Source organism: Alosa sapidissima, chromosome 7 (genome assembly GCF_018492685.1).
Source record: "Alosa sapidissima isolate fAloSap1 chromosome 7, fAloSap1.pri, whole genome shotgun sequence".
Taxonomy (NCBI): Eukaryota; Metazoa; Chordata; class Actinopteri; order Clupeiformes; family Clupeidae; genus Alosa; species Alosa sapidissima.
Window position 1 is genome coordinate 21,147,067 of NC_055963.1, and position 23,989 is coordinate 21,171,055.

Consider the following 23,989-nt stretch of genomic DNA (forward strand, 5'->3'; position numbering starts at 1 on the left):
TGTGTCCTTTTAGACCTTCATACTAAACCTAAATGTCTAAATACACATGCCGTACGCACACGTGCACACGCATGCACACATGCACGCACGTGCACGTGCACACACACACACACACACACACACACACACACACACACACACACACACACACAAACACACACACACACACACAGACAAACACACACACACACACACACACACACACACAAACACACACACACACACACAGACAAACACACACACACACACACACACACACACACACAACAAGGATCATTAGGATCAGTGTAGTAGTATTGTGTTGACTTGAATGGACATGAAATGAAACAGAAAGAAATATTGTAAATACCCAGGCTGGTTTAGCCAATGATTGGATGGAATGGCATCAAGATGTGCAAGATGAACATTAGACAGACACACATGCAATTCTTGATGAATTTTAATTAGAATCAACAAAAATAATAAAGACTTGGCAAATGAGAGCAACAATACCAACCAGGACTTTTTCCTGCAAAACACAATATATACAAAGCTAAACAAAAAGAAAATAAATAATTAATTATACATGAACACCAGATGGATGCGGGGCTTTTAGGCACTATCCCCACAAAGATAACTATTCTCAAAGAATGCTGTATCTCACAAAAGACTAACATAAATACTGGTTAGTAAACCTGATGGTCATCTGTTTCTCCACTGTCTCGATCTACATTGACTTGCATGTTCAGCAACCAAGACAAAATGGCTGTAGAGCTTCATATGGCAGTGATCATATTAGGTGCAGAGATGTGATATTGATTTGAAGTTGATCCCACAACAACCCTCACAATGTGAAGGGTGTTTGGACTGATTTATGAGATAAGGGATTTTATGGAGTGATTTTATGAGCCAAACAAATCATGTTTGAGTTTGAAATTTCTGGATAATGATCAACTCTGACTTTCTCATGATGTGTTGTAGGCTATCTTTTACCACCCTGTTGTCTTAATAAAGTAAGTCATCTGTCATAGAAACAACAGAACATTCACACAATATGAGGGCGGTTCTCCATAGTGGATTGCCACTCCATTGCCTAAGCAGTGCAGAGGGTTGCACTTGAATGAGATAATTATGTTTGTTCTGTTTATATGTAATTCAATTTATACAAATTTCCATGTAGCTTCATCAACCCTTTCTATGACGCAAAAGAACCTTTGTCATCTGAATGAAGAATCCAGCTGAAAACACCAGCCTGTACTGAAGTCATTAAACAAGAAAATTAGGAGCGTTATGTTGTGAGCCCTTTTTTGCCCAGTTCCGTAACATACTTTTAACACCAAACCTAAGATGTCCCAAAATACCTTGCTTGACATCATGTGATTTAGTTCGACTGGGTTGGATAATAGAAAGGGAAAGAGAGAGAAAGGCAGAGAGATAAAACACCAGAAAATGTGAGACTTTGTTTATGTAGCAGTTTTACAAAGCATCTCTGTGTTTTATTTCCTTGAGGTGAGAAGATGGTGATGTCCTCCGGCTCTAGCTAAAGAAAGGGCAAAAGCAGGAGGAACACATGTAAGCACTGCCTCCATTGTATTCTGTGGTCACAACAAGCTCCGGCTGCTTATGGCAAAACACAGTGGTACTTAAAGTATACTGTGGAGAGACGTTTGTTCTGGTTTAACCTGTAAACAATGAGCCATTTGAAAGTGGGTTGGTCCTAATCATTAGAATTTGTCCTCTGTGATGTAGGCCATAACACTGTATTATGAAAGGAAGTTAGCATTTAGATGTTCAGGCTAGGAACCAGCAAGACTGTAATTTTCTTTAAATATGTCTAATTTGCTGTGCTTACATTTTGTGTTGTAATTAATACTGCACAATGATAAACCCTCTTGAATCTCGCAAGTTGATGTCTAAGTGCAGTTTTTCCAGAGCAGTGTCGTGTTTCCAGTGTTGACAGATACACCATGTGCTAAACATGGTAGACTGAGTCAATGTGTTTCTCTGTGCAATTTTACTGAATACATTTTCAGCGCAATCAGTGGGAAGTTAAAAATATTCATCTTTGTCTAACTCGGTCTTATAAATACCCCTGCTATGAAACCATTCAATAAAACCTGTTAACACTATGTACATTTTAATTAGGATATAGTCAAAAAGGCACAGCAATATCGTTTTGGACTCCTGAGAAAAAAATGTGACAGAATTTGCATTCATTTTCTGTCTTGAAACATGAGGGGGTGGAGATTGAGTAAACAGTCTTCTGAATCGGTGACAGCTCTCTCCACGCTGTGCTGTTACGGCACATGATTGCCAGTGACCTGACTATTTTATCCCTTGTCTGTCCAAACTCGATTTTGTCCCCAGGTTTTCAAAAACAACAGAAGGTCCTTTGGGGAGAGATGGGTTGAGTGGTGGCCTCAAAGGCACTCAAATTGTGCAAGATAACATGGCCAATGTCCACAAAATTATGATGCATTATATGTCAAATCTATTTGCTGTCTAAAGTGGCAGTCTGTTCTAATGTGATATTCGGTATTTGCCTATACCAAATTTATAACGTGTTAGACTGTCAAAGCGAAATGGTAGAGAACAGCACTTGCATGCATGCTTACATCTTGTTTTGTTAGGACATGTTACGAGTCAGCCTCTCTCATCAAGAGAGAATTGAATGTGAAATAGAGGGCAAAAAATGATGACAAACGGCATTATCATTTACTTTTTTGAACTCCAGAAACATCTTGGTTCATAATATTATCCGGATTTTACTATCTGACAGGATCATGTACAGATCTTAACCTGATGTATCATATTAAAAAGTGTTCCACTTCAAACCCTGAAATTTGAAGCACATGTCGAATGAACAAAAACAAACTATTTAAAAAATTGAGGGGGACATCAATAGCAACAAAATACAAATTGAAACAAATGTGCGTTTCAATCCTACAGGTCAGGTATTGTCCTGCGGCAGTTCTCTGACAAGTTGAGATCATTGTTCAGGTGGTGTTGCTCCATGAACTCAGATGTCTCCTCCACTATTTGTCCAGGGATGTTTAAGTCAACAGAAGGCCTCTGGAGGCATGGAGAGGTCTGTAGGGGCTCAGGGGGTAGAGCATCGTCCCCCTTCTGTGGCCCAGATATGCTCTGGGAGTTACGAGGCTCCAGATTGCAGCCGGTGCCCTGGAGGAACTGCAGAAAGTTCTCCTCGATGGAAGCCTCGCGGCTGGGCAGCTGCTGCTCCTCGCGTGGCCGGCCCCACGTGAAGAGGCAGGCAAGCTGCCTCGATAGCTCCTCCCGGATCTGGCGGTTGAGGCAGCCGTAGAAGATGGGGTTGGAGGCAAAGCAGAAGTAACCGATCCAGGTGACCACATCTTCCAGATGGGCCAAGGTGGCCGGAGACGTGGGGACCAGTGCTGAGTAGAGGTGGAAGGCGAAGTACGGCAGCCAGCAGCCCAGGAACTGGCCCCCCACCGCCACCAGGACCATGGCCGCCTTCCCCCCGCTGAACGTCCGCTGAGGGGTGATACGCGCGCCCGCCAGGCTGGCCACCATGCTGGAGTGGCTGCTGAGGGACTCGGAGCGCTGCCGTGGCGTGTCCATCCACGTGGGCACCGGGCCCTGCTGCATGGCCGCCACCCTGGCCACCTTGAACATGTTGCAGTAGACCACCAGAATGATAAGGACCGGGCAGAGGAAATACATGAGCGTGAAAAGAACCATGAACACCAGGCGAGATGTCCCGCTGCCGCCTGTCCATTGCAGGGAACAGCGCCTTCGCCCCGGAGTCAGGGAGGGTCCACTCCCCCCTGTGCCCTGCAGCGCCAAGCCTAGCAGAGGGAAGGCTGACATGAGGATGGCTTTGACCCATATGGCCACCAGGACCGTGACCACCAGGCCCACGGTCATCTTCACCTCGTATCGCATGGGGTAGACAATGTAATAGTAGCGCTCCACGTTGATGGCGCAGATGGTGAGGATGGTTGCACAGATCAGGCCCACACTCAGGCAGAGGTAGCCGCGGCACAGGGCTTCGCTGAAGAATGCCTGGTCCGAGAGCATGCCCAGCGGCATCAGCACCAGGGCGGCCAGCAGGTCCACCATGCACAGGTGGAACACAAAGACAAACTTGCGCAGCTGCGGCGTGCAGGCGATCACCGTCATGACGGCCAAGTTGCCCATGATTGCCAGCAGGTCCACCAGCAGCATGGCGCCCAGGGCGAGCGACTGCGAAAGAGTGCCGCTCACTTCTGAATCGTTGGACTGGGGCAAGGTCAGCGTCCAGTGGCTGGCATTCGAGGCGTTCCACGGGATGTTGGCGGTGGCAGCAGGCTCCATGAGAGGATGGGTTGAGCTAAGTGAGCAGTGTCACACTCAAGCCCATTACCCATCCTCCTGTGCCTGGGCGGGGGTGGGGGTCTGAGGACAGTGGTTCAGATGCTTCTGGTAGGCCAAGCCCAAGGTAGCACCCCAAAGAACACTCACACACGTTCTCAGTGGTGATCAAGGATAAATCTCACTCCTCTTTGTCCTGAGGGAGACAGGAAAAACAGTTTCAGAAGACAAAATTCCAAATGACTTCCAGATAAACTAGAGAAATAGTATGCAACAGTGGCTTTGATTTTTACAGGCTGTGTGATGGGAAAGTTTATAAAGGAGGAGAAATGCATGAGGCATCATCATGGCCTGGGGTGACCAGGAGGCATTGGTTTCCTTGTTTATGGTGCCAACCTCACCTGTCCCCTACCCTGCACTCCATCAAAGAACTGAATCACGTGGACTGACTTTTCGTAGATTTCCATACGAACACACACACACACACGCACGCAGGCGTGTGCACCTAAAACACGTCAGTGAGTTTGTTTTTTTCCAGACACCATTTCAGTCCATACACAGTGGGCAGTAATAACATCGCTGATTTGGAGCTATTTTGAAATAATCATGGGGACCAATAAATAAATTCAGTGAGACTGATGTCTCTGGGGCCATTTCAAGCTCCGTGGACTGTGGTGCCGCTGGAACTCAGAGAAGCTCTATAATAACAGCTTTAATTAGCAAAGAGCAGGAGGGACTACCTTAGTGAAGAGGTCTCACATATTCTACAACATATTGAAAGCAACCCATATATTGTGCAGAACGTAAGATTCAAGGCTAGATACCTAGAAACAAGTTGAAAGGAGTAAGGCTTCACTTTAACAGTCTCTATATTTAACTTTTGTTTGACTTGTGGATGAGAAAGAATAGCCATATGAAATTGTCTCGTATCTTATATATTTATTCTGAATGTGCATGGACCAAACGTTACCTAGAATTTTGCCAAATACCTGATCAAATTTAAGACATTTTAGAAATTGTCAATAACATATCTCCCTAAGTTCTATATAATAATTACAATACAAGTGAGAGGGCTAAGAGTATCACCCAGTTGGCTCTGTCTTAGATGTTTCACTGACAGAGTATATGACAGAAACTAAAAGCTACAAAATTTAACTCATGAGATCATTTTTTTACAAATAGTCTAAATATTGCACCAGTAAATAAATGCATTTTTCAATAAGGGGAATCATTTCAGTGAGTGACAAGCAGTTCAGGGCTAAGTTGCTAACATGTAGTCTAATTTTGGCAGACATTTCTTCAGTTAATTTCCATGTTTAAAAATGCATCATTTGCAGTTGCCCAAAAAGCAAGTCATCCTGAGATAAAACAAAGGGCCCAAACTAAATGTATCTTACCCCTCTATATGATCATGTTTGTCAACCTTCCAGTCCACACCCAAACATCTTAGCAAAGAAAAAATATTTTTAAAAAACCCACTCATCTATAGTGGCATCCAAGTTAACTGTTGTAAAGTCAAAGTCTAATGTTCAAAAGAAAAGAGGTTCATCACCGCGTTTGAGCCATGGCCCTCTTCAGTCTAAGAGACTGGAGACTAAGAGGGAGAAAGAATCTTGGCTGCTGCCAACTGCGAAACATATGACCCTATTATATGCACATGACTCAGTATTTACTGTGATAGAAAACAAGCACTGTTGCCCAACAACTGATTTCTTTCTTTCTTCCTTTGGCTTCCTCTCCTTTAAGAAAAAAAATCTCTAAAGACACACAGGCAAACTTTGTAATGTCACAGAAAACTGATCATAATCTGGTGGGTTGTTGCCTACCACAAAATGCACAGTGGTCTCTGAGGTTGTTCCTGGGTTGATGTTCCTGTGCAATGGTTGGAGGTAATTATCAAATGTTAAAAAAATGTAAGGAACCCCCTTGGCCGGATCTCATCCCCCTGCTTTGTGTCGCCCACACCGATGTGGCCCCCTGGCCCAACCTCGCAGGTCTCCACAGTCCCTGCCCAGCCTCTCCTCACTGTAACTCAGATCCTACCACCTTAACAGAGTGACCTCAGCTCCTACTGCCTGTCGACATGGACACACGGCGCGGCACACATGGCAAAAACAAGACGGCAATATGGAAACAGTGTTTATACAGGGAGGGGGGTGATATTCAGAGGTAAGCCACGTCCATGATGTGTGTTGGACCGAGCATCTGTTTTCTAAGCAAACAAACAGCCGCCTCCATGTGACACTGCTCAGATTGGTGGAAGATGACATACCTTAGGTAAGGGAGCGAAGCTTTTTCTCTGCGGTGCATACACTCCGCCTGGGAACGTGGTCCTCTCCTCTTCTGGCGGTGCATAGAAGTGGGAGAGGAGAGGGGCGTCAGTGTCTCCTCCTCACCTGGCCCTTTCTCCCCCACCCCCCCACATGCACACACACACGTACGCGAACACACAGACACCCGCCCTCAGCCAGCCCAATCACCCCTCACCCCTTCCCCCCTCTACCCACATACACACACACACAGACACACACACCCGCCCCCTCACATACACACACACACCCCTCCCCCCCCTTGCGCTGCGCTCCAGGCAGCCGCCCGGTCCAGGTGGCCAGGCTGGTGCTGGAGCCGAGATGACAGGCAGATAAACAGAAAAAAGAGCAAGAGAGGAAGAGCTGGAGAGGGAGAGCCTGCAAGAGAGAACGAGAGAAAGGCACTCCCCTCGGCCGCCCGTTTCAGATGCAAAGCGATGCTCACCCGGACACAAGGCACACACTCATGCACACACACGGTGCACATGTTTCCACAAAATCGACGCGCACAAACACACGTATACATGCACACACACACATTCACACATGCACGTGTGCTCGCACTCACACACGCACAGGGCAACTGCAGAGCGGAGTGGAGTAGACAGGCAGGCAGGCAGCTCTGCTGCTCTCTGCTGGGTCTTAGTGTCCCACCCCCCAAGCCTCCCCTTTAACTCTCGCACCTCACTCAGAAACATGGCCATCAGGCAAGGTCACACTGGGTCTCACAGAGATGGGTGAAAATGAACACAAAAAGGCATATCCAATTTGCTCTCCGCAACTGCTTTTAGCCTTATCCCTGCCTCTCCAATAACATGGCATGTCAAGACCTCCCATGATCTGATCCATTCAAAAGCCCTTTCACGAGGGTGGATTATTTATTTGGAGTAACAGAGGCGGCAGGAGAAAAATTAAAATGCAACAGTTATGTTAATGTGAGACATTAAATGGTCCCAAGGGACACACCCATTTATAGTACTGAATCTTTAAGCACAAGGACTATTTATACCTGTTTGGCAGGATCAACCACTCTGACCTAACTGCAACTTCACCTGTAGTTCAGATAATGTAGACATAACTGATCCTCATTTGCATTCACATTTACATGTCATAAACATTGACAGTCTGTGCATTTGCATGGCCAAGCATACTAATCCCTTTGGCAAATATTTTCACTGGGACGATCACCTTTCTCCTGGAATAGGGAAAATGGGTGTATAGTTTTTTCTGCTTGGTTATTTTTTTCCCTCTGTTGTTTTATTTTTTTGATTGACATAATGAAAATATGTAACAGCAAAGTGTAGTAGTATTCTATTAGGGGTGCTTACATGTAGAGTAATGGTGGTGTTTACATGTGGAGTAATGGTGGTGTTTACATGTGGAGTAATGGTGGTGTTTACATGTAGAGTAATGGCAACAGGTGAAATTATGATATGGAATAGAATAGAACCTTAAAACAATGGGAAAGGGTGGTCAGTCTTTGAATAATCTGTATGCATTTGATTTTCCCAGTCTACCTTTAGGTAACAGGCTGTGTGAGAGACACATTGTGGTAGAGGTGTGTGTGGGAGGAAAAGGTCCATATTCTACTCTATAACTGTATATAGAATTAACATCAGTGTTTTGAACAATCTATGTGTGTGACAAAAAAAATGAAGCAAGCAGTCTAATAGTCTTTGGTTCATTATGATCAACAGAGCTCTGTGCCCAACTAGACCATGGTAATAGAATTAGATCTGTACATTTCTAAAACATAGCCTACCTCACTGACATGGCGGTGACCCCATGAATTAAATTTAATGACCCTTTAAAAGTAAAATCAATACAAGCAGTAGTGTGTTGACCACTCTTGGCTCCCAGTGCTACACTAGTAAGCTGTTGTAATCACACTGCTATTTCTACCCATCAGCCTACTCAAACATATAGTGTAGAGGGCTATACATACATACATTCAGCGATCTGTAAAAGAGCAAGGCTCGTGTCCAGCCGTTGGCTGACTGCAGCGTGGGCCGTGGCGTGCGGGATGTGGCAGGCGCCGTGCAAATGGACGGGCCCAGGCTGGGCTCTGGTGCGCCGCCTTCCTGCCTCACCCGAGGGATGTGCAGAAGTGTGCGGATCAGCTGGCTCCCATTGTCCCTCTTTTCTTCCCCATCATTGCTCTGTTCTTCAGGGGATTTATTCATTAGTGATGGTGCTAGTCCAGCGGCAGTAGCAGCAGTCCCACACGACCACGTGACGCCCAGAGAGACATGGGAGCCCTGGCTAAGCGAAGGAGTCTGAATGGTCCTTCCTTATTGATTTTGTCCTCCATGTGCTGATGGGGTGTATTAACTGGATGATACTTGAGGTGGAACTTGGCTTTTTTTTCATATCATCAATCAGATCTTTACATGAAGTTTGTGTGTGAAAAAAACGAATGTGGTACAACATTGTGAGGTAAAATGATATAAAGGGCATTCAGCTGAAGTAATGTCTATGAAGCATGCAATATATTTCTTATCTTATAATATAAAGGTAATACCTGTCAGTGTTTGCATTATGGTCATATTCTGGTATGTGTTTTTTATTTCTTGGATTATTTTTATCTTGCTGCCACGATGGTGTATGAGTGTGTGTGTGTGTGTGTAGTTGTGTGTGAGAGAGAGCTGTGTGTTGGACGTGTTGAATAATGACAAAAATAGCCGACACTTGCTCACTCAAGCTGCACCAATCACAGAAGAGGCTAATACAATGGTTTCCATGGCTACCTAGAGCACTTACAACAACCTAGAGTCTAGCTTTCTCCTCAGAAATAATAAAGTGCAACAATGTCCACTACCAAAAGCCAAGAACAGCCTGTTGTTGAAGGGGTATCGAGCTGAAATTATAAACTGTGATTAAAATTCAGAGGCTATCACACATACACATGCACAGAGTCTAGTTTTTATTATTAAGACCATGACAAATGATCTAAACAGTCATACCCACTCAGTTATAAACCATCAAAGGCACTAAATTTGGATAGCTTTAGGCATTCCCTCTCAGATGCTGAAATTCCCCCTGAAAAATGGTGACATGCAATGTGAATATTTGTCTTATGTTCAGATAAATCTATTATCTATTTACTTAAAATGTTGAGGCATATATGTGATTACTGATTAATTTTCCATTTATTTGGCTAAAATTCATTTTGAAATAAGATTTTGTATTTAGGTTATTTCATTTTATGACTGACTCTTTGTTCCCCAAAGATGAAAAGAAAATCTGGATGTTTTATAATGTGATTCTCCACCAAAGCAGTAGAGGGAGCTCCTTGATCTCTGAAAATCCTATCAGGATTCATTTCATGCATGATGCTGCTCAAAATAAACTGAAAAGGTCAGGACAGTAATTCACCTGAATCCTTGTATAATTTCAAGTCATTCAGTTTAATAACACCACTGGTTTGCACTCTGGAAGGAATGCTAAATCATAAGGGAACTTTAAATGCACTGTCCTCAGGCCTTCACATACATTTCATAAATATTTTTAACAAATACAGAATTGCGCTAATAGACCTTATATCCTGTCTCCCTAAAAACCACTTTCATCATCTAACCGCATTTTTGTTTCATCAAACAAGTGACAAGATCTCTGTAGCTCACAGCATCAAGCAAATGCCCTCAAGTGCCATTTCACTCAATTAACCTTGCCTCGAAAATGACCATTACATCGTTATAACAATGTCATTGCTGTGCTGCTAATTGCTGTTCAGCTCTGTTTTCATTTGTGCTGTGACAGACTGGATGTGTCCCTCCATTCAAAGGTCTAATCTCTCATGCCCAGCAATCACTGCACGCAGTCAGGCAACCACGCACAATGACCATACAGCATTATAAAACAGAACAGGGCCAACAGTGAGATCACTAGGAGTTTGTGCTAATTTGGACATATTTAAAATATTACATATGTTTCAACAGCAGTTATAAGGGAAAAAGACCAAAGGTTTTGTTCTGACAAACTGTAAGTGGTTTAGGCTATTACCTACATTGAAAATCGACCATGACCTTATGGCTGTGGAAGAGGATAGACAATTCCATTCTGGGTCTGTTCAATCCAAACCTATAAGAAGGAAGTCAGAAGCTGAGCAGAAAGTCCCTCTGCAGGGAATGCGCATTTCAGAGACATTAACTTCAAAATGATCTAAACGAATGCATGGCTATTACGCTAACACTTGTGTGCTATTCAATTGAAAGAAAGCTCTGTTCCGTCGAGACAAAGCATCTGTTAACACAAAATAACCCCTAGACACCCCTAGGTGTAAAGCTACAACAAATAGCATCTGATCTATTCCTCCTTCCCTCCACCCCTGCCCTGTCAAGTCCAACTTTTGACCAAAATACTCTAGGCCTAATCTCTAACTTGAAGCTACGGTTAATGAGAAAAGAGACCTTCAAAAGGGTCTGCCCTGTAATGAGCCTGCTTTACAGAAGCAATTGTGACATGTGACTACATGTCTACATGAAAGGTATGATTTTCTTTACTATAAATACACTCTTAAAACAAATGTGTTGTATCTGAACACAGAGATGTGTTAAAAAAAAACAATGCAAGTTTTCAACACATTATTTTAAGAGTGTATGAACATGATTTTCCATAGTTTTATTCTTTTGTTGCAATGCTGTCTAATTTATCATTTTATTATTTGCTTTTGAAGCATTTCATTCGACAAAAAACATACAGAGTTTTGTAAGAGAGACACAGTGCACTGGCATACCTTGGGATGGGTATGCCATGGATTGTTTTAGCTACGTCTAAATATAGCTTTGAATCAGTAGGGTGAGTCACATTCCGAAGACAGAGGGGCCATAAAACCGTTCTCTAAAGCATGAATTCTAGAGATGTAAACTCTATTTTGCATACATTTTGGAAATGTTTCAATTGTTTATACACAATTATCTTGTAAATGATCTTGGCTGGTCATATGAGCAGTCATAATGTTCCATGGTGACACCGAGAAGCAGAGGTCCTCAAACCCAACCTAGTTTCAGTGTGTGGTATAGATAAATCTGAATCACAGGACAATTTTATCAAAAAAAAACATCACCAGCTCTGAAAGAACAAACAGACACAGACAAACACACACACACACACACACACACACACACACACACACACACACACACACAAGCCCAAAATGTGTCAGGAGTCCCGCAGGCCACCACAGAGCTGGTTGGTGAATAATTCCTTGTTTTCTAATCACATCGCTCTGCACCACATCTTCCCTCAACTCACCCCATGATTCATGCCAGTATCTAGAGAGAGGGGATGAAGTCACATGACGGAAAGCTCCACATTTTAGATTCTCCAATATTTTCCTTATTTCTCCTTACAGAAATGGTATATGGTATGTCCCCCTTTGCACTTAACTGCAGGTATACCTCTGACGTCTTGCACGCCGACGCCATATCAGCCCTTATTTGTCGCACATACCAAAAAAAGTACAGCAATGTTCAAAATGTCCACTGATTCCTAATGGGTGTGATTTTTTTTTCTCTCTTTCACTGGACTGAAGCATTGCTAGATGTTCTCCACCCACTGGTAAAGCCCTGGGGAATGTGAGGCTGTTTGATTGCTCATGCTGGTGTGCATTGCTGGATGATTTTGCATGAGTCTAGGGGGGTTAAAAGGGGGGCCAGTGTTCAGATCCTCACCCTGTCAGACAGCACTAAGTGCCACAGGAAATGGCTCTCTCTCTCAGTGTTTTTTTTTTTTTTTGTAGTTGTCTAAATCGGCCGTTGTCGTTTTTCTTTCCATTATTCAAAAAAGCTCAGCTTCAGGGAATCGGAAAAGAGCTGATGCTTAAAATAGACTGCAATTTATTGGGGTGGGGGTTGTGAGCTTCTCACGCATTACTAATGCCCCCTCCTCCTTATATCCTCAGTAGATGCACACAGCAATCAAGAGCCAATCCAGCCAGGAAGCATCAATGAGCGAGCAGCCAATGCCAAGATAATCAGATACAGGGCCTGCATGGCAGGCGAGTGGGTGTTCGTTATATTTGGAGCAGCATGAGACATTTGTTTATTGTCCCTTGGTTTAAAGACAGAAATCCCCCAGAGAGAATTAGAATGGCATCATTGAGAAGAAAATAAAAAAAACAAATGAATTAAGACACCATTGCGGGCAGCAATGTGTTAGACTTCATTGCATGACTGAGAGTATAAAGATCTATTGTGAAAAAAAACATATCTTACTCTGAACATAGCAGAGGTGTTTCAGGAGAGATGAAAGCGCATGAACAGCCAGTGAAGGGAAAAACCTTTCAGGGATGACTGCACTGGGAATATCAAAGTACCTATAAGCAGCGGTCGGCGACACGCCAGACTTATCTGTGACAAAAAGGGCTCAATTTAGCACCAGTTCCTCAGACCTATGAAGCAGACATGACTTAATGCATTAGAAGGCCTCTACAGCGTTTAGAGCTGTGTGTCAGAGAGGGTCTGTGGCCAGAGGGAGGCAGTGTAGCGCACCCTGTGAGGGAACTGAGGCGGATCAAACAGGGGAGCCAGTGCAATGACATGGCAAAACAAGCCAAGGCCTCTGGCAAAGGTTGCACAGTCGGATATCAACTTGTCAAAGGTCTCGCTCTGTCTGCCCAAAGGAGCATGAATAGAACGACTTCCTGCAGGATGGGGGGAACTAGCCACATGAATTCCCCTAGGATGGAAATTGCACTTAGACAAAAAGTCTGAGGAGCTGTTTGGCTGAGACAGGCAGGCAGAGTGTAGCCACTTAAGGCGCGCTAATGCATAGGAAATGCACTGGGCTTTGATGATTCAATCACTTGAATGCCATTACTGACAGTTAGTAGCACATCCACGCAATACAGACCTTATCCAACTTGCCTCGGGTTCAAACTCAGCTGCTCGACAAGTGCTACAGTTATGGAAAGTAGGCTATTCAGCTTTTATTTACACTTAAAAGAGCTTTCTGTTGAACTTGTCTGCTGACTGGAAACAGTGATTGTAGCAAGCAACTGTGTTTATAATATTTAGTACTGGTTTTAGGGAAGAATGGCCTCAAGGAGGAAGAGATTAAGATTTTTATAAGCAGGTCTTGCGATATTTGTACAATCTAGACAGTCTTGATAGGGTGGACACTAAAAAGTGATGGAGTTATAAGAAATGAGAGGGGCTAACTGGGGATTATGGTTTGGAGAAAGCAGTGCTGGGTAAAACCAGTCACCCTCACCTGGCCATCCAGAAATAAGATAAAAGGAGTTGAACATAAGGATGAAAGTGCTTGGGGAGAGTGAAGGGTCATTATTGCACTCAGAGGCCACGTGATTCAAGAGATTTGGTTGTAATTCAATCCCACCTCCCTCTTCAAAGCGTCTGTAAGAAGACTGGACTGAAAAAGGCCCATTCTGCACTGTCAGTGTGTCAGAGAGCCGCATTCTTTTTTATTTATAAAACTCTGGTCATTAAGTTTCTGCAGCATGTGAATATCAACAAAGGCTCTTAAGTGGTTCATGTGGACAAGATCATTTTTCTTCACTAATGCATCTGTTAGAGACATCAGTTGTCTCCGTACCTCAGTGACCTAACACCAAGGTGGGTGACCTTTTTATGATTCAGGAGCTCTAATGAACACCCAATGGGATATATCTATTAAAAAAAACTCAAGGTCCAAAAGGAGTTGACAGATATTTAAAATGGAGCTCAAGGGGGTTAATGGTCATTAAAGATCCAAGCCAATAGCACTCTGCATTGCAGGACATGTGAAATGGCTACATGGTCACTTATCCCTGTGATGTCCTTGGCTGATGTGCAAAAGGCTCCCCCTTGGGTTTAGCATCACACTGCAGCACGGGTCGACCTTCAGAGGAGGGCCGGTGGGGCACCTGGCTCTTCTGCTCCAGTGGTCTTTGTGATAAATCACCTGCTAGGCACAAAAGTCAGCCCACACAGCCCAGGCATGGAGGGAGCCACAGCTGTGGTACACAGCGCACAACATCATCAACAAACCAACTGCAAATGAGCTGAGGCAGAATACTGTATTCACAAAAAAGTGATTACTGTCCCTACGGTAAATTGTGTGTTTTTACAGTGTGTCTGTCCCAGACAGTGTCATGACATTATACTTTATTTCACTGATTTGGTTCTGTGCTATCTTGGCAAGTAATGCTCACGAATGACTTTCCAGAAATCACTTCTCACTCAGTGGGGGTCGTTAATAAGAACAGATGCGGCCGCATTAGTGGCCATCTCCGCGGGTCAGGATAGGAAGCATAAGTCACATGGAAATGGACTGCAGTATTGAGTCACTCCACGCCCAGCAATGAATCAGCCGAAGGTGTGGAGAAGGCCCTCGCTCCTGACAGACAGAGGCCTCATAAAAAATGACTCAGAGTCACTGGTTCCTCATACACCGTTATGCTAGGAGAGGTTACCCAAATAAATGAGCATGTTGCAGGGAAGTGACTGACAGAGGTATTTATTGTACAATACCTTTTATCTGTCTACTGGCTCAGCAACCCAAATGGAAACTGGTCATCACATTTCACTTTCAGTATAGGGACAAACTGATATATTTCTCAGTGTTAAGAATGACCACAGAGGGGCTCAGGCCTTTGTATGAAGTGGTGATTGGTGAAATGTTTCAGTCAGGTTTTAGACACATTGTTTTTGTCCCTATGTTTGGATGGATTGACAGTGGTTTGATAACCTCTGGGTCATTTGTAGTGGAGTAATCTCCAACTCCAGACTGAGAGAGGATTACTGGTTAAATAAGCATTCTGCTGGTCCCCATCATGACCCCATCTGTTTAAATTCACGAGGTGATGAACATTACGCAAGAGAGAAATTAGGAAGTCTAACAGACATTACATTCACAAAAGCCTCTTGGGATATTTGATCTCAAATTCATCCTATTCATCCACCATGTCAACACATGTCCAGGAGGTGAAGGAAAGGTCACAGATACACTGTAAAAAATTTAAAGGAAATCATTTTTCCAAAGAAGAAGATTTTTATATTTACTTTTCCCTTTCATATTTCTTTACTATCTATGACAACAATCGAACAATCTAGGACAACAAATTTAACCGACATTTCAGTGTGAGTCTTGAGATATGGTGAGTAGTTTCTGACGCATGGCCATTGACCAGGAAATCACTGTCGAGGGAGTAGAGGCAGCAGTCTAGAGGAGGGTGAAATGGAAGGGGAACAAAAGGTCATGAGGTCAGCATGTGCTATTCTCAATGTTCACTGGGTGACATTTCCTCAGGGCTGTGGGACAGTACACTCAGCCCGAAAGGAGGAAGTGCCAGTCCCAGGACAGGATGCACACGCACAGGCTCTCCACCCGACGGGAGAGAGACTACACCTCAGCGAGGTGAGGCCAGGGGAGTCTGAAGTCAGTTTTAAATATGCAGTGTGCTTCTATGTAATAACTGTTTGGTGGAAGAGATGTGGTAAAGCTAATAATAACTAACACAGTCACCACTGGGGGGCAGACAGACAGATATTGCCTCTCAAAAGCTTGAAACAGGAACAGGACTAAGCTAATCATGAACCTGTGATGTGTCAGAAAACAGCCCTGTCAAGAATGCTTCTTCAAAGTAACTATAATAATAATAATAATAATAATAAATTTGATTTATACACACTTTTCAAGTCACCCAGGGACACTGTACAATTAAAAGGTTCATGGATGTTATACATTAAATACAGACAGAAATGACAAAGAACTAAAAGTTTAAGACCCAACACACTTACAAACAGACACAGAGGACACTGCGCACCAGAGAACAAGAAATCACAGACACAGGGCATAGTAGAAAGAAAAGATTGTGAGAACAGTACTGCAAGAGCACTGTATAAGGATTAACTAAGTTTAAAGAAGTTAGGAAACTGAGGAGAAAGCTATTCTGAACAGATCTGTTTTTAGCATGGTCTTGAAGGTGGATTGTTGTGCATTGCGCAGTGCTAGTGGCAGGGCATTCCTGTTCCCATGGCCAAGTACGGCTGAGAATTTGAAATATATTGCAGGCTGTTTATTCTTTTTGATGAGACACCAGTGAGTAGGGTGTTGCAGTAATCCAACCTGGAGGTGATTAAAAAGCATGAGTGAGTGTCTCAGTGGCAGATGGGGTGAGAAAGAGACGGAGTTATGCATTTCAGGCGATGTTTTTGATGTGTGAATCAAAGCAGAAGGAAGAGTTGACTATGACACCAAGGTTTCTTAGCTCAGCAGAGACGGTGGTGAGGTAACCAGCAATGGCTAACTGAATGTGCCCATTTTTGCAGTATAACAGGGGTGGAAATGAGGATAGCTGGTTGAGTTTTACAAAGTTCTGTGTCATCCAGCTGTTGATGGTACTGAGGCAGTCAACCAGGTCGGACTAGTCCTTTTTTAAATTGATCATACATGTATAATATATAGGCCTAATCAGTGTCATTATCAGTGTATGCTGCACTTACTTGTGTAACTTAGTTAAAGAAAGAGGTGCAGGTGAAGGTGCAGGCGAAATCTGGCCTGTAGGCACAAGCTGTAGCTAGGAGAAAAATCAATGCTAACTGTTCAAATCAGACATAATCCCCTTGTTCCCAGATGTAAACTCAACAGTATCATTCATTTTTACCTGCTATCCATTCACTTCATGATGTGAAATAGTGGAAAGAGCTGATTTGTAATGCAGTTCAACCATATATAAAATATTTACAGAATCCCCAAGCACTAGATTGTTTTTACAGTAGCTTTTAATAATCACCCTGCAAAACAGACAAAAAAAACACAAAAACTTTGGCCTTGGTCCCCTGACGTGTGGCCTTTGTGCCCCACGCCAAATACAGTATGCCCAACTGAAGGCCAAGTGGCCTTGCCCCTAAAATTATGAAATTCCAAGCCCAAGCATTTAGTATATCACATGTTCTTAGTGTCTGTATATTGTCAGTCTTACTTTCCATTTATGTTGTTACAGTGTGTTCCCCTACTTATTTTAGCACAGTCAGTAATGAAGATTATGTATCTTCCTGGATAGACTAGTACAGTATACAATTGTTTTGTCTTTTCTGTTTCATTTTCTTTCTACCTTCCTGACCTCTGTTAAAGCATTCGTAAATCCATTAATACTGTATATCATGGCTGTTTGAACATTGAAATAAAATGTCATGTCTGTATATGATGAATGAACAGTTGTATTTTGGGGGGGACAAAGCTCTTCCATGTATGCCTGTGTTTTGTAATGGAGCAGGGATTAACATTGGTGGCTCAAATTGGAGAGGATGCCTTTAAATCCCTTAAATCTTACCGCAAGGCTCCTCACTGAAAGGAAGATTACCGCCATTGACACAGGCTTTATCTAACACCCCGAAACAAATCTGTGTAATTTATAAAACCACGGTCTCTGAAACAGCCTGTACTGATTTTTAGAGGTGAACATCCCTATGTGCCTTGTTTTTTTTTTTTTTTCCGTAAAATTATTGTCAATCAAATATTGTTAAAACAAAGGACTAAAATCTACTGGCCTCTTAAATTATTCCTGCCTTGTCTCAATGTTGTACAACATAAAAAGTGTTTTAAGGTTTTAATCATTCAATTATGTTGCACAAGATAAAAAAAAAATATTTAAACAGCGCTTTAGAAAAGCAGCTGGTCTGACATCTAAATCTCTGATTTTTTGTTTCCAAAGCGGGAATGCTTCAAACTGACGTTATCCCAAATCTGTAAATTAATATGAAACTTGCTGGCTGGAATAATTGTATAGGTTGCACTCTCTAAAAAATGTCAATGTCCTTTCGCAATCTGTGGTTTGGTTACATAACCCCCTTGTCTAGCCTTGTATTAGCTTGTGTCCATCTCTTTCGGCGCCTCTTCTATAAACCTGTCATATTCAAGAACACCACATTCGTCCTTGTTTTTTTTTTGGATTCTCTGTGATATTCTGCACATGCTACTCTAGGCTTCTTTATGTTCCTTACAATGCAACTGGCTACACTTCTATTCTACTACAACAAAAGATAATGTTTTCATGAAGGACAATAAATGCACTGCTTATCTGTCTGCATTGGCATTGCTGAGTATGCTGACAGTGCTCTTCATTAATCAACATATTTTTTCTTCACTGAAGGGTCAATATGCAGATAGGCTGTCACCTTGAAGTCCCGGAGGGTGACGCTAAGCCTTAATAATATATGTCCTGTTCCCTCCCATGAGCATCCGAGTGCATGAAGAGCCAAAGCACTTGCGTAACAGCCAAGGTCCTGCCAAGTCATTAGTTAATGCTGGGCTGGAGATGGGGGGTAGACCGAGCCGGACTCGGAGACTCTACGCTGTCCTTATGAACGCATTTAGGGGGAGATGAGTTTTCTCACTGTTGACCAGAATTCATCTTGGCTTAACACCATCTGCCGTGCTCTGCGGCAATGTGGAGTGGCTACAGATTAGACTGGAGATTGGGGGGGGGGGGGGGTAGAGATGGGCGAGACTGGATGGAGGAGACTGGATGCTTCCTTCCTCGCCAATCCCCTAAAACGCAACCTCATGTCGCATCCTCTTCCTTTTTCATGCCCACTGTATGTGACTTATGCAATCTTTCATCTCCTCTATCTCTATCTCTCTCTCTCTCTCTCTCTCCTCTTCTCAGGCAGATGTGGGCAGACTCTGGGGCCGATCGTCCCTGCCGATAGGAGGATGCCATATCCCGGGCGGGCAGTTCACTCCTTTCCTGTGTCTCACAGAATGGCTTTTCATTATATTATCAGCACTCAGACTAGATTATTTGCTCTCTGTTTAGTGGTATACTCAAATGAGATGCTTGCAACAATGCTCAGAACGGAACGGTCTGAAAGGAACACACACATACACACACGCATTTGCGCACACACACGCACACAAACAGACCTCTGGCTGTGACAGGTCACATATTCGCAGGCATAAACAAATCTGGCCTCAAGTGACATCTCTGTGCTTCGTGTTCCCTACCCGAGGCCTCATCTTGGCACCTGTTCACCTGTCCTTCATTATTCACAGCGTGGGGATAAATAAATGAAGACAGTAGCTTAAAGAGAAACACTGCGGTGCAACGGGACACTGTGCCACACGGGTGTGACTCACACGGTAACCCTCCTGGCTGTCGCAGAGCGCTGCCACAAAACGGGGAATGCTGCAGTCCAGGCACTTACATCAGCCTGATGGCCATCTGTGCATGACTGATATGATCTCTCAGCTGCTCACTGGCCCTGGACAGGTAATAAAGCTGGAGTTATGGGCTCCTTAAATGTCCTCTTCACACAAACCAGCAGTAGACTTCTATTTCGGGTGACTACACTGGTCTCCAACCTATTTGGTCCATATGGAACTTCATGTTCTTTGGCACATATATACTGACGTGTATATATGTATATATATTTGCACAATCCATTGACTAAAATGTATTATTTACTTGCTAGCATCACTGAGTGACTGCACTCTTCCCTCATTATGTTTCCTATACTGTCAGGCAGCTACTAAAATAGTCCTCTACACCCCACAACAAAAATAAGCCCTTGACAGAGAGAGAGTGAGAGAGAGAGAAAAGGAGAGAAAGAGAGAGAGAGGGAGCAGTGCCATTCTAGTTGAAGAGGGGAGGTGAAGGGGCTATTTATTTCCAATATGGCTGAGAGTGCCGTCACTGGGGCAGGACTATGGCTACAGGGTCATGTGAAAAAAATGGGCCAGACCCTGAAGAGTAACAACTGCCTGGGAGCCTGGGAGCTGCCTGCTGGATCTGCCCACTCGCCTGAGTGAATGCCCACTTGCCAACAATAACAAGCGGCGGCTGAGAGCAGGTGTGCTGCTCACTTCAATCACCTGAACAAATATCAGTCATTAGCAGGCAGAGATGGACTCCACTGCCAGGTGGATGGAGGGAACATTGGCTGTTGGCTGCCAGCTGGTGTCTGCTAATGGGCCTTCAACACACTACCGGCGGTCACCATCCATGTGTTTACTCTGGCAAACGGGGAAAGAGAGATACAATTGGCAGAGGGGAGCAAAAATATCACATCAGACATGGAACTCTGTACCTACATGAAATGTGATTTCTGTTTATTTCATTCGTCTGACTTTTGTAGAGGACCATTCATTATCAAAGCAAATACGGAGAGATGCTACAGCTAAAGATATCAAAGTATTGATAAAAGGCCACAACCTGTCAATGGTAAGCAAGTAGAAGAAAGACTTTACCACCTCAACAATTGTGCTGGATATTCCTTTTGAAAATCACTCTCAATATTACAGGGAAGTATACAAACACTGTCTTTTCAAACTATGAAATAACCACATTTTATTTCAAGAAAAGGGTAAGATGGATTTAAAGTGTCCATAAGATGGTATCTCTGTCATTATTACATGTTAAACAACTATATTTGGTTTGCTCGACTACAGTCCCTTTGCATCATTATCTACCAAGAAACAACATATTTTCCAGTTACCGTCATTGGATTATACCCTTTTAACAGAATGTAAATTAGGCCCATGTATGCAGCTGTTCTCTTCTCAGATTGCAGCTACATAAACACGACGTGCTAGCCTCTGCTTTCTGTTAAATATTAACTATTGTAACTGGATACAAAACAAAAGCCAACTTCTGGGCTCTGAATGCATTTATAAATGTATTTCAATTTCATGGTTCATCATTTTCCGCCCTCGTCATTGATTTTAAGAATCTGCTGCTGAGACAGTTTCACAGCCTGGGAATTTTCCAATGTGCTCTACCTTCACATGAACATATGACCACAACAGCACAACGTGGGTCACTCCTCAGTATTGCATTAACGTCAGGCCAGACATGGAAAAAAGTCCTGCTGGTTGCTAAGTGATGAGAGGTGAGGGACACAGAAAGACAATGCCGGCTGGTGTTTGTATAGTATCATTAGCCAATGGGGATCCCTGTCTGCCTCCACTGGTAAACCCACACACACTTCTCACACATGCACATGCACAGACACACACACACACACACACGCGCACGGACAAAAAATGCAAAATAGTTAAAGAGACCTTGCAATATAAGCAGCCTAGGAGAGGATAAAAAAAAACATGTCTTCCAAGAAAGCAAAACCCATGATTCAGCATTTTTTCAGTATGACCTCATTGCTCTCTCATGCATTATATCCGCCAGATTTGAGAGACCCTGCAAAGTGAGTCCATCAACTGAGGGAGAGCCTGCATGAATAAATCACCTGCTCTGCTATTGTACCTCAGTGCAATTGCACTAAATAACTGTCATTTGTATTATGCATTTAAGGGTCATTCATTATTTATGTTGCCGTTGACTGTGGTTGCATTGTCATCTGTTCAGGGAATCCACTAATCCATTAATTTGTCAGGCTCAGGTGAATATGATTGACAGGGGCATTTAGACCAACAAAATCTAATTACATTCCTAAAGTTAGCCCGGAGTGAGGAGTCTAAATTACCTACTCAGACAATTTGTTACAGAAGAGCATGTGAAGTATGATGTGGTCAAGTGAAATCCTGGACACTTAGACCAGTGTAAACCATATGATAGCTTGTGTAAGATCCTGTTGAGCTATAGTTCTTGTTAATTATGATTGTGTATAATTCCAGGGAATGTATTTACCCAAGAGGCAGAGTGGCCAGGTGGTGCATACGCTAACTAAGCATCATTTTAACCAAACATCTTATTATTCATGGCAGCTGGAGGAGCTATTAAGGAATCGTTGGTATCGGAAGAATGAAGAGACCCTCAGTATGAGGTCATTTCCAGAACATAACCATCTTTGAGATAAAAGCATGCCAGCGTTACCACAACACCCAACAAATGAAGGCGTCCCACTGGTTTGAGTAGGCAGATAATTGTGGGGGATTGTTATGGTTTCGTTGAAATTCTGGCACTGGCTTGTTTTGTATGTGATCCCTGTGACGCAATAAAAGCACTCTGTAACTGTTTAAATATGAAATTGCAGCTGATGCATAATGAAAAAAAAGAAAATCCTTTTTTAAGGTCAGGGTAGCCTATATTATCTGTGCCCAAGGGAGATGCCTGTCTGGCTCCATAAATTCTTCACAATATGAACAGACTCGGAGCAAGGCACAAGGTAGGGCTTCTGAACCACCACAGTAGATGCAAGGCTACAAATAGTTGCCAGGCAACACTGTCCCTATCACAGCAGGAACCTGAGTCAAATAGAACATTAGTCATTTTGAGCACAAATGCAAACGGCTTGTGTTTAGGACAAATAATTTATAATAGGCTTCAGTAGGCCTGCTATGTCAAAATAAATCCAAGCGTCTGTCAAGGACAATGTGCGAGCCAAATTAGTGCATATATTGGGTATAACCAAAATATGTGAGAACAGCATGTTATGCTATGTAAAAATTAAGATCCTTCTAAAAATTACTTCAGTGAGAAATACATAAGAGGCAATTGGCATCAGTTTCTTTTCACTCATTCGAGTGTGTAATCTGTCCTGTGCTATTGATTTCTAAGAGTGCATGTTCTTTCCACTTGCCCCACAATGCATTTTTGGTCAGGACATGCAGTACTATAGAGACTAATGAGATACAATGAAATCCTTAAGGAGTTTTGTGGCTTTGAAATTAGGCAAACACACACTGTCATTAAACCTCTTGACACCGTTGTGTGAGCCAGATGAGAGATATATCCTTTCACTTCAAAGTCCCCTGAAATGTACAGAGGTTAAGGCTGTAGCCTATTTAAAAAAAAAAAGGGGGGGGGGGTACATCATCATCATCACAGGTTGTTCTTCAGGTGGGTTAGCCAAGGTGATCCCATTTTAATGCTTTCATCTTGATATCCAATCAGTCTCTGTCCAAGACAGTGTAATGTAATGGCTCCCTAAAAAAATGACCCTAAAATATTCCCTAAAAATGACCAAATAATCTGTCTTAATGAAAGAAGCAAAGTCAGTTTTCTATAATCCCCAGTTAAATAAAAGAGCCAGCAACATTGGTCCTCTTTTGTTCCAGGACAAATGAATAACCCATAAGGCTCACATTGGGCAGTCGTGAGCTGATCGTGTCATTTATGCCTCCACTTTTCACACATGTCCACAGACACAGAACCAGAGGAAACAGTAGGCCTACCATGAAGTAATGCTGTCAGAAGGTCTGTAATTACATTCTCCAGAGGGAAGTCTTACAAGGGCTAGATTTTCCAAGAGTAGGCCTATTCTGGTGGATTTCCATCGTCGAAGGAGGTTTAATGTCACTGTGTCCTGTGACCAGTTTACCTAGAGGGGGTAAAGAAGGGCAACCCTTAATAGTGATTCAGGATTGCTGTAATTGTCAATTTATTGATTTGTATCACAACAAATTAGCACGTTATATAGCGTACTGTATGCTTAGGCCATTTGAACAGTAGACTAATCATATTTGTC

General features: G+C 43.1%; 1 protein-coding gene across 4 annotated transcripts; it reads right to left on the reverse strand.

The window, feature by feature from the left end:
• Positions 1-423: 423 nt before the first annotated feature.
• Positions 424-23,823, reverse strand: gpr61 (G protein-coupled receptor 61). 4 transcript variants are annotated; one of them, XM_042098147.1, is made up of 3 exons: positions 23,697-23,823; positions 6,584-6,654; positions 424-4,507 (listed from the first exon to the last, which is right to left on the reverse strand). In XM_042098147.1, exon 3 carries the CDS (start codon positions 4,312-4,314, stop codon positions 2,923-2,925), a length of 1,392 nt encoding a protein of 463 aa, XP_041954081.1. In that variant the 5' UTR covers positions 4,315-4,507; positions 6,584-6,654; positions 23,697-23,823; the 3' UTR covers positions 424-2,922. The 4 variants fall into 4 exon arrangements, with proteins under 4 accessions (XP_041954081.1, XP_041954080.1, XP_041954082.1 ...); XM_042098146.1 differs by lacking the exon at positions 23,697-23,823 and having other exon boundaries at positions 6,584-6,707; XM_042098148.1 differs by lacking the exons at positions 6,584-6,654; positions 23,697-23,823 and adding an exon at positions 6,138-6,473.
• Between the last annotated feature and the right edge of the window lie 166 nt (positions 23,824-23,989).